The 11,935-nt window shown below is 41.7% G+C and overlaps 1 protein-coding gene and 1 non-coding gene across 2 annotated transcripts; both read left to right on the top strand.

Moving 5' to 3' along the window:
* Positions 1-382: 382 nt before the first annotated feature.
* On the top strand, positions 383-11,159 carry TM2D1 (TM2 domain containing 1). The gene is made up of 7 exons (XM_069981341.1): positions 383-538; positions 1,177-1,246; positions 2,948-3,056; positions 3,188-3,279; positions 5,122-5,195; positions 7,484-7,600; positions 10,368-11,159. Exons 1-6 carry the CDS (start codon positions 425-427, stop codon positions 7,592-7,594), a joined length of 570 nt encoding a protein of 189 aa, XP_069837442.1. The 5' UTR covers positions 383-424; the 3' UTR covers positions 7,595-7,600; positions 10,368-11,159.
* LOC138800135 (U2 spliceosomal RNA) lies at positions 2,243-2,432 on the top strand. The gene has a single exon (XR_011364341.1). It is a non-coding gene; the product is annotated as a U2 spliceosomal RNA (small nuclear RNA).
* Positions 11,160-11,935: the final 776 nt, after the last annotated feature.

Genomic DNA, 11,935 nt, shown 5'->3' with positions numbered 1-11,935 from the left:
TAGGATAAAAAATAAGACAGTAAAAAATGCTATAAAATATAAAGAAAAATAAAAAACTACTAAAATAAAAAATACATAATATATTATAAAAGGAAAGAGAAACGAAAAAAGTTAAGTAAAGAAAAAAAATATCTGCTAAAAAAAGGATGTATAAAATACAGATATAATATTTTAAAATCATGTAACAAATATTTAACATAAAACAACTTTGATAAATCCCAGACAGATAAAAAAAACACATATAAGTAACTCAAATATTTTTCCTAATTTGTACCTTTTTTTTGCGGCATTTACAGAAATTCCCTATATTCTTCTCTTGGTTTGCCACACACAAGATGGCGCCCGGGAGACGTCACGTACGCTTACGTCACGTGACCCCGGCGGAACCATCTCTGACAGCCAGGCTCGTCTTGCCCCTCGTAAGATGGCGCTGTATAGGATCTGGTTATCGCTGTTGTCCGGGTTCTGGTTCTGTTTTCTCGGTGTTGTCGGTGATGACGGGATCCAGAAGTGTGACGAGCTGCGGCTGGGACAATATCCTTCTTTATGTGTATGACTTGTGGGCGGTGTCATGGATGGTTGTGGAACCACAAGTCACAGCAAGCGCTGGTTATGGTCCTGCTGTGAGTTGAGGCTCATCAGCTATTGCAAAACTACAACCCAGGGCATGCTGGGGGTTGTAGTTTTACACCAATTGGAGAGCCACAGCTTGAGGGATCCTGTTTTGGGGTATAATGTATGATATATGACCATCACTGTTATATTCTGCTCTGTATAGATGTATATATAGTCAGTAAGCTTGCTGACTGTTTCCTCCATGTGATATATGACCATCACTGATATGTTCTGCTCTGTATGGACCTATGTATAGTCAGTTAGCTTGCTGACTGTTTCCTCCATGTGACCATCACTGATATGCTCTGCTCTGTATAGACATATGTATAGTCAGTAAGCTTGCTGACTGTTTCCTCCATGTGATATATGACCATCACTGTTATGTTCTGTATAGACATATGTATAGTCAGTAAGCTTGCTGACTGTTTCCTCCATGTGGTGAATAAACCAGAACCAGCCTCATGCAGTCTGTGGTTTATTATTGCTACTTTGCATTTTTCAGAACTTTGCATTATGGGTAAGAAATATGAGCCGCTTCTTTTCCTTAGTCCGTGAACATATGTGTGTATGGATCCCGAGATCAACCCAGCAACACAGGAGCCGGTCGGATGCACCAACTTTACGGCAGATGGTGAGTGTCTTTGTTCACGTGAATGATCCCCAACTGGGTGCACAACTACAACACCCAGCATGCCCTGACAGCCTACAGCACCCTAGAACAGTAATCTCCAACTTGTGAGCTTCCAGCTGTTTCAAAACTACAACCCCCAAACTGACCTTTTATGGAAGCTTCGGCTGTCCAGGCATGATGGGAATTGTAGTTTTGCAACAGCTGGAGGGCCGGAGGTTCCCCATCCCTCACCTGACACTTCAAACAATCCTCTGTGAGCCTAAGGGGCCTATTCCACGGAGCGATGATCGTTCGATTTGGCCGATTATCGCTCCATGGAATAGAGAGAACGATCAGCCGATGATCGTGTCATCAGCTGATCGTTCATTTAGGTTCAAACCTAAAATCATCAGTCGCCACCTGCACATCGCTACGTGGAATAGGGGACGCGGAGGCGACCGATGATTTCACAAACATCTCGCGGATTCCATCTCTCGCCCCCCACTCGCGGCCGCACACAGCTCCGCCCTTGCCATAGACTCCATTCTATGCACAGGTGGATTCCGCTGTCATTTTTTTGGGGGGATGGCGGACTTCTTCCGACCATAGAATAGAGTCTATGGCACAGGTAGAGATGGGGCGCACGAGCGGGGGCAAGCAATGGAATCCGCTGAACTTTTCCGCACAGATTCTTCAGTGTGAACCCACCCTAACACTTCTTACAACCCTCTGTGAGCCTAATAGTGCGTCCAGGCATGGTGGAAATTGTAGTTTTGCAACAGCTGGAGGGCCGAAGGTTCCCCATCCCTGGTTTACGACATGTTATTCTAGCCCCCTAGCGTAGTGGCCAAACTGTGGGCCTCCAGCTGTTGTAAAACCACAACTCCTAGCATAGCCTGACAGTACACCACATTAAAACTATAAGAGATTCTGCAGCTTGCTGATGGTTTCCATGTGATTATGTTTTATTATGTACAGTAGTCACTGTAAAAAGGTAATATATAAAGGTAATAGTGTATCGCTTCTCGGCCTTTTGGCTAAGATCAAGTGTAGTATCTGTTCTTATCAGTTTAATATCTGATATGACCCTATCTGGGGATCATATATTAAATGGATTTTTAGAACAGGGAGATGGAAAAGAAGCTTGCTCTGTCCTCTCCAGGCATTGACCTGGTATTGCAGTGCCTCCAGGTTCAGTGCACAAAAAAAATAAAATAAATAAAAAAAATAAATAAATAAAGGTAATAGTGCAGACATATAATGTCTGCACTGCCTTTACACATGAACTGCCCATTGATGCTGGTGGCGTCATGAGGACTGTAATGGCTTATTCCCATGTTCTGTGAAACCCGGACAGGGAAACCCTGTAGTGGAGTCTTTCCCCACGCAGCATCATGTATCAGTGATAGGGAAAGTGTTTAAATCTTTGCAGCACTGTAATAACACAGCTTGTCGGCACACTTTACCCATTTCCTGCATGATAGTGATACATCATGTCTTTCGGGGAAAGACTCCACTTCAGGGCTTCCTCACCCATGCTGTCCGTGTTTCTCGGAACGTGGGTCCGGGTTACCGTTTATTGCTGAAACTCAATAGAAATATATCTGTCTATTGATCTAGAGTACTTTTATTTTAATAAAGTTATATTACAAAGTAAAACAATCTATCAGCCAAAATAAATCTCTGGAGTTCCCCTTTAAGATATGTGTTTTGCTCTTGCAGCTCCATGTTATCCTGCACCAAATATTTCCTGTAAAGACTATCGTGGAAATGTAACCACATTCACCGGAACAGAAGTCGGCTTCCACAGACCCTTCCCCTGCCGCAATGTGTAAGTACCAGAACCTGTGTGGTCCACAGACGCTGCTGCACACAAGTATTAGAGAGAAACTCTGTGTTCATGAAGTTTTCTCATTATTATTATTATTATTATTATTATTACTACTATTATTTTACATGCAGGAACGGTTATTCCTATAAAGTGTCCGTGGCGCTGTCACTGTTCCTTGGATGGTTAGGAGCTGACAGATTCTACCTGGGTTACCCTGCTCTAGGTAAGTGACTATTCTCATAATCACACTTGTACATAGTATGAGAATAATATTCATAAGAATATAACTACTATAATACTGCTCCCTATGTACAAGAATATAACTACTATAATACTGCTCCTATATACAAGGATATAACTACTATAATACTGTTCCTATATACAAGAATATATCTACTATAATACTGCTCCCTATGTACAAGAATATAACTACTATAATACTGCTCCCTATGTACAAGAATATAACTACTATAATACTGCTCCTATATACAAGAATATAACTACTATAATACTGCCCCCTATATACAAGAATATATCTACTATAATACTGCCCCCTATATACAAGAGTATAACTACTATAATACTGCTCCTATATACAAGAATATAACTACTATAATACTGCCTCCTATGTACAAGAATATAACTACTATAATACTGTTCCTATATACAAGAATATATCTACTATAATACTGCCCCCTACATACAAGAATATAACTACTATAATACTGCTCCTATGTACAAGAATATAATTACTATAATACTGCTCCTATATACAGGAATATAACTACTATAATACTGCTCCTATGTACAAGAATATAACTACTATAATACTGCTATATACAAGAATATAACTACTATAATACTGCTCCTATATACAGGAATATAACTACTATAATACTGCTCCTATGTACAAGAATATAACTACTATAATACTGCTCCTATATACAGGAATATAACTACTATAATACTGCTCCTATATACAGGAATATAACTACTATAATACTGCTCCTAGTAAGGGTATCTAGTTGTATGTCTCTCCAGGTCCAGTATCTGAACACTTACATAACAGAAGTATAATTTGCACTAGTAGAAGTGCAGCAGAGAGATGAGTTATGTGCTGTATTGAGGTGATCTCATTATTGGATGGGCTTGCGGAGTATAAGCGGTGTAGATTTGTGTATATTCTCTGGTCCCCTACTTCATGATTTCTCATAGGGTTGTTCCAGGACATTATATGTTCTTATATAAGGAGGAGAGTGATTTTCCTTTCCCATCTCTTAGGTTTAAATTAAACACTCAGCGATAACACCTTCCAAATCCTAAAGCTCGGTGCCAGCTATCTGGCGTTAACTACTTGTCTATATGAGAAGCAAAAGATGTTTTTAAAGGGAAATTGGCACTAAACATTCGTTTTAGCCGGTCTCCATTTATTGCTGGAAAACTTCATGTTGACTCAGGATAATGTCTTCAAGCAGTTTCTTCCACTCCAAACATGTCAGATGCTGGTTGTCACCCATTGTGCTGCTGACTGCCTGACCTCATTGGCCGGGATCTGAGATAACTCTGATTCTGGTCACTTTACCCTCGCTTAACCCGCTAGACACCTCAGTCATGTTTATACCAAAGAGTAAACAACATGATTGCCCTGGTCCTGGCACAGTTACATATTGCTAGGGATTCTGCTTGCAGACATCAGGGGAGGCTCAGTATCTGCATGCAGCAGCCATAGTGATATGTAACTGTGCAGAGACCAGGGCTTGTGCAGCCCTGCAGTTCCCAAGACAGCCACTGATGGCAGCAGAGGGGTTGTGTTGCGATGTTAAAATAAATAAATAAATGACATTTTCTTTAATAAAGTTATATTGCAAAGTTATAGTTTTTAAGATTGAAATAAAAAAAATAGTAATAAGAAATGTAAAGAAAATTTATATATATATATATATATATATATATATATATATATATATATATATATATATATAATTTTTATTGTCCAGAATATTTCTTAAAATATAACTGTGTGATCTGAAGGTGGCCATTGTAAGCAGGTTTGTCTTCTTCGCAGGGATGTTGAAGTTCTGCACTGTTGGCTTCTGCGGGATCGGCAGTCTCATTGACTTTATCCTCATCTCCATGCAGGTGAGTTCAACCTTGGAGATCCTTAAAGGGTACACTGTAGCAGAAAGAGAACCAAGCTTACAGTAAAGGAGGGGTTACTGTTCTGCCACATTATAGTTGGTGACTGGTGTAGTGGCTTGGTCATAGGCAGTGTCTGGATCCTGTGTCATCGCTTGCTATGTAGCCCAGCATAAATACTGGTAATTGAAGGGGCAGTACATCTACAACATTTCCTGACTAGGTTAAGAGAGTGTGCAGAGACGAGACAAGCACCCCGGAAAAATTGTATGGCATGATTTTCTTCCTTTTGGTTGGTGTTTTCATGGTTAGAGGGAAGCTTTATGGACAGAGCTTAACTAAAGGGCATATTACATCTTCCGATTATCATTTAAAACAGGCCAATATTGCCCTGGATAATAGGAAAGAGCAGAGTGCTTAATTCTGACATGCTTAAAGGGGTACTCCAGAAAGATGTGGAGCTGACAGCTGTAGAGTTTTAAAGGGTACTCTAATTTATTTATTTTTTTTCACTTCAACTGGTTTCAGAACGTTATACAGATTTGTAACTTACTTCTACTTAAAAAATCTCCAGTCTTCCCGTACTTATCAGCTGCTGTATGTCCTGCAGGAAGTGGTGTAATATTTGCAGTCTGACACAGTGCTCTCTGCTGCCACCTCTGTCCATATCAGGAACTGTCTAGAGCAGTAGCAAATCCCTATAGAAAACCTATCCTGCTCTACATAGTTCCTGTCACGGACAAAGGTGGCAGCAGAGAGCACTGTGTCAGACTGGAAAGAATACACCACTTCCTGCAGGGCATACAGCAGCTGATAAGTACTGGAAGACTTGAGATTTTTAAAATAGAAGTAAATTGCAAACCTATATAACTTTCTGAAACTAGTTGATGTGAAAGAGAAAAAAATCAGAATACTCCTTTTAAAGTCTTCAGCTGTCAGCTCCACATCTTCCTGTGTAATAGCAGATGTTCAACTGACAGCTGATTGAAGCAGTGGGCCATACAGTCAGTCTAGCTATCGTTTCTGCTTCTCCGGCCATGTAAAAAGCGCTGATCAATATGACTGGCACTTATTTTCTAAGTGGCTCAGGCCTTTTAATACAGCCCTAAAAGGAGGGCTTGGGGGAGGGGGGGTGTCTAGGGGGGACTTTGTCTTATTTGGTGTTAAAGGGGTTATGCAACGCTACAAAAACATGGCCACTTTTGTCCCACTCTTGTCTCCAGTACAGGTGTGGTTTGCAATTAAGCTCGGAACCGAACTTCAGACCCCACCCAATCTGGAGACAAGAGTGGTGCACAAGTGGCCATGTTTTTGTAGCACTGGATAACCCCTTTAATCACAGTCACAGCACCAGGAGGCGGATCGCTCATCCTGATGGTCATCTTGTAATACTACCCTTTATTTGCTGGGTTAAAAGTTGCTAATTGCTCCCAAAAACAACAAGAAAATTGCTTTATACCGGATTTTACAGCGATGAACTGCAAAGCAATTTTTTGGTTATGCTTCATCTAACACTTTAGTGTCCTTTTATGTGGCCTGGTATGTCAGGGAGGAACAGTGATCTAGAACAGGGATGGGGAACCTGCGGCCCTCCAGCTGTTGTAAAACTACAATTCCCATCATGCCTGGACAGCTGGAGTGCCGAAGGTTCCCAATCCCGGATCTAGAAGGTGGAGTGGATGACCCTATAGTATCCAGTTCTTACCCTGATCAGTCCCAATCCATTATACAGACCCTAAGTTATTTCCTGCAGCTGGATCTCTGCTTGTATTCATCATGTCAACGTTTTGCAACACACATTCCGATGTCAGAACGTGCAGATGTTTACATGGTGTAATTCCTGATCGTCGCGTCTGCTCGGAGAGACGGGCATTGACCTGTGTGGCGACGGCACAGGATGTCAAGCTCACAAGGATAAACAAAGAAACCACATTGGTGAAATTTAAAGGAATTTTTCAGATTTATGTTAATAATCTTTATATATTCAGTTCTTTAGTGTCCCCCAACATGTGGCTCTGTAGCTGGTGAAAAACTACAACTCTCACCATGCCCTAGTGACATGTAGCTGCCGGGCTCGGATGGGAGTTGTAGTTTTGCATCTGGGTGGAGAGCCACTAGTTGGGGAACACTGGACTAGAGCCTGATATAACTGAGTATCAGGATGGGATATGTATGTGCTTAGTTACTGGTACTGTATAGATGTATCAGTTCGGTTATGCTTAAAATTAACGTTTTCTCCAAAATCACAATAAATTTTTCCTTTGTTCTGTTTATCTGCTTTCTTCTCGCAGATCGTTGGCCCTTCTGACGGATCTAGTTATATCATCGACTACTACGGGGCTCGGCTCATCCACTTGGCCATCAATAATGAGACCTTCAGAGAATCCCAGTCGTACCCATAATACATTGTAAGTTGAATGTTAGAGGGGAAACTTTTTTTTTTTTTTCTTTTTTTTTTTGCGCTTTTTGCTGATTGAGGGTGCGTTCACACGTAACTGATCCGCAGCAGATTTCTTGTTGTGAATTCGCAGCAAGATCCGCTGCGGATCCCTGCCCAGTACACCCTAAGGGCAGACAAGCTCGCAGCAGGATGGACATCCCACTGTGAGTTTGTCAGCAGTCCGGCCAGTTAACCCTCCGCCGCCGGAGCATATTCATCACCAGGTCCCTACTCCTGCGGTTCTTGGCCCCGCCACAGCCCCGAAGCAAGCCGGAGCCGGGAACCAGGTGAAGTATGCGCTCCGGCGGGGGTTAATGGGGCGGGCTGCTGACAAACTCTCAGCGGGATGTCCAACCTGCTGCAAGTTTGTTTGCCCAAAGGGTGTACTGGTCAGGGATCCACAGCAGATCTCACTGGGGATCCGTTACGTGTGAACGCACCCTAAAGGGTAACTATTAGCAGGTTAGATCCGTCCCTGCTGATATGTAAGAGACTTTCCTCCTCTGTGTCTCCTGTGCAGTAGGGACATATCAGCAGGTAGATTCTTCTAACTTGCTGATAGTTCCCCTTTAATAACGAAAACTGTGATCGACAAGGATATTCAGTTTTGGCTTCTCACTTAATCTGAGGCAGTGTTGTTTCTACCCAATAACTATAGCATTATGGGCTTTATTAGAGACCAGAGACCACCCATACACATTAGATAGTTGACTGGTCCTGTCAGGTTTGGATGACTTCTCTATGTGTATAGGAACTTTTATGCCCCCACTTACATTGACATGCTAATTTACTCTCTCTCTTTGACTCTTCTGCTCACTCTCTTTTTTTTGCTCTCTCTTTCCCTCTTTCGTTTTTCACATAAAAAATGTTTGCATTGTATTTCTCTGTCTTTCTTCCCTTCTCTCGTTTCCCTTCTATTCACACCCTCTGAATTTCTGTCTATCACTCTCTTCATTGCTCTCTCTCTCTCTCTTTCATTCTTGTTATCCTCCTGTCTCTCTCTTTTTTTACTATCTCTTTTTATCTCTTATTATCCACTGAGTAGACAATGATCATAGAAGAAATGCTTGTGATATTTGATGCAAGTGCTCTTGTGCACAATTTTATTTTGGCATTTAGTGTAGTCACAGACATAAATTCCGACGTTTCGGTGGTGACACCTTTATCAGGGGTCTGTGTAAGTTGTATACAGTATGCAGGTAGCGGAGTAGTGAAGGTCTGCTCTTTGGTAATAAGAGGTCCGGGGCGGCTGAGGTCCGAATGGAGTCGGCGTTAATGAGAGCCGGACAATAGAACCAGGGAGAGACCATGCGGTGATCCGGATCCAGCGGAGCTAGGTCGCGCACTGATCTTTTTTTTTTCTACCACCCATTCTTTTTCACTCTCTCTGGGTCCTTTTACATTAACACACTTGTCAGGCAGCTGGCAGCCGCAAATGAGCTCCGACCACCAAGATCGGCACTTGTTTCCAGTGCCTATACACCGCACAACAAATCAAGCAGCTGGGCTGCAGGAACAATCCATGTATCATTTGCACAGCTACGAAAACTGACAGCACAAATATAGATATCCGTGCTGTCAGTTTCCATATCAAACAGCAGCACATACATACCTAGTGCACAACTGCCGTGATCTGGCATCCTCTTCTCCGGCTCTCCCATAGGTGTGTGTATGCACTGCTGTGTGATCTGGAAACTGACAGCACAGATAGAGGCATATTCATGCTCTCAGTTTGCCTTTGTCGTTATTGAACGCACATAACCCTGTTTACACAGAAAACATGTAGCCCATAAAGTTTTAAAGCCTGCTATAAAGACACGATCAGCCGAGGATCAGGCCTTTTCCCACCCTCAGTTGATCGCTGTCACTTTTGTTGTGTCTTGCAATGCTCCTGGCCTATGATCACCTTGTGTAAAAGGCCTTCTACTGTCTTATCTTCTCTATCATTCAATCCCTCTCTCTTTCTATCTTTAGTTCAAACTTTCTCTCATTCTTCTTTCATCTCTCTCATACACCATCTCTCTCTTTTTCTCTCACATGCACTATCATTTTCTGTCTTTTTCTTTCTCTCTCTCGCGCTCTCTTTTTTTCTCTTTTTCTTTCTTTCTTTCTTTCTTTCTTTCTTTCTTTCTTTCTTTCTTTCTTTCTTTCTTTCTTTCTTTCTTTCTTTCTTTCTCTTTCTTTCTCTTTTCTCTCTTTTCTCTCTTTTCTTTCTCTCTTTTTCTCTTTCTTTCTTTCTCTTTTTTTCTTTCTCTTTTTTTTTCTTTCTTTCTTTCTCTCTCCTCTTTTTCTTTTTCTTTCTCTTTTTTTCTCCCTTTCTTTCTTTCTTTCTTTCTTTCTTTCTTTCTCTCTTTCTTTCTCTCTTTCTTTCTCTCTTTCTTTCTCTTTCTTTCTCTTTCTTTCTCTTTCTTTCTCTCTTTCTCTTTCTTTTTCTTTCTCTCTTTCTTTCTTTCTTTCTTTCTTTCTTTCTCTCTCTCTCTCTCTCTCTTTCTCCCTCTCTCTCATACACACTATAACTCACTCTCTCTCTTGCTCTCTCTTGTACCCAATATCTCTTTCTCTCATACACACTTTCTTTCTCTCTCTGTCTCTCTCATATACACTCTATCTCTCTTTTATACTGTCTCTTATACACACTGCCACTCTCTCATACACTCCCTCCCTCTCACACACACACTATCACTTTTTTCTTTCTTTCTTACACTATCACCCTTTCTCTTTATGTTTTCCCCTAGAAACTTTTGAGATCTCCTCACGGCGTTTCCCTCCTGAATGGAGAATACTGGAGCCGTCCCCATTTACACGATGGCAGAGATTTCTCCAGGACGCCCATTACTGGAAACAGAAAACCAGAGGAATCAAATCCTGTCTGCAGAATCGATACGCTGATAATAACATTGTGGGTGAAATCTCGGAGCTGGAGGACTTCTACTAATTCCTATACATTAGTATTTATTTTATCGGAGACGGTCCCATAATGTGGAGGTCTGGTCCCCCTCTGGGCGTCAGTACATGCCTTCTAATGTCTCGTCCGTCTCCTCCACATGCGCTGCTATTGGCTTCATCTAGCAAGCAAGAGCCGCGTTCTGAGAAGTAAATATAGTTTCTTGCACTCACTCGGCTCAGAACAGAACATTGCTTTTTAATCTATCATAGTGTTATCAGCATCTGCCAAGAGCCGAGATGCTGAAACATAAGGAATGAATTAGGTTTCCGGACTATTTGTGTTGCTGCAGCTAAATAACTTTCCACCATTAGATTTCGGGAGAACATTGTATTGATCTGGAAGGTGGCGGGATTGTTCTGCAGCTTTGATATATTCACACAGACGGGTTACCTGTAACTTTCCTTCTGACTTTTGCCTCGTCTGGCATTGACTCGCATCTGGTGTTGGGCTGGAACCTTCACCAACAACCAAGTGGCGAACCTGGCGGGATGCGTCATGTTGTAGATATTCCAGAATCCAGCATTTGTAGATATAATGTACTGTAATGCACTGAGGGATGGAAATAAAATGTTACCATGAACTTTTTAGGGGTTCACTAGCTAAACTTTTGCTTCAATGCTAAAAAAAAACATACTACTTATGTGGGGGGGGGGGTTCACAGAGTAAAGTCAATGGTTTGCAGCCTGCTTATATGCAAATCCCTACCTGCATGCAGTACTCCTCCTCTACTGAATTATATTAAAATATTCAACTTATTGCAAACAATTTCACATAGATTGCAACGCAAATCCTGTGTGATAGTAGGAGGCAACGTCTTTGCAGAAGAATTAAAGGGGTTAGCCAAGATTCGAAAAGCTTTGCTGCTTTCTGTCAAAAACAACAACATTCTTGTCCTCAGTTTGTGTATGGTATTGCAGCTTAATTCCATTGGAGTTGACTTGTAATACCAAATACAACCAGATGTGGTGCTTGTTTTTTTTTTTTTTTAATCCTGCATTATCATTTTAAAGTGTACCTAAAATTTCAACCAATTTCTGACATGTTATACACACATGAGACGTTTGTATCTGTCGGGGGCTGAGACTCTTGCCGATTGCTAGAAGGAAGAGACAGAAGCGAATTATAATGGAAGCCTATGGAGCTTCCAGTAGACCCGATTGCAGGAAGTCTCATAGACTCCATTATAATTCCATCGACTGCTACTTTAGCAATGATAGCAGAGATGGGCGGGCAGAGCTTGCACTGCTAAACCCTCTGCCCCTTAAAGAGATGGGCACCCAGACTCCCACCAATACAAACCTCTGACATTTGAAAAAAAGCGACTCTGTACCCACAATCTGCCCACCCCAAACCTTC

Source organism: Dendropsophus ebraccatus, chromosome 8 (assembly GCF_027789765.1).
Source record: "Dendropsophus ebraccatus isolate aDenEbr1 chromosome 8, aDenEbr1.pat, whole genome shotgun sequence".
NCBI lineage: Eukaryota > Metazoa > Chordata > Amphibia > Anura > Hylidae > Dendropsophus > Dendropsophus ebraccatus.
Note: the sequence above shows the minus strand (reverse complement) of the source record. Positions and strands in the feature narration are given on the sequence as shown.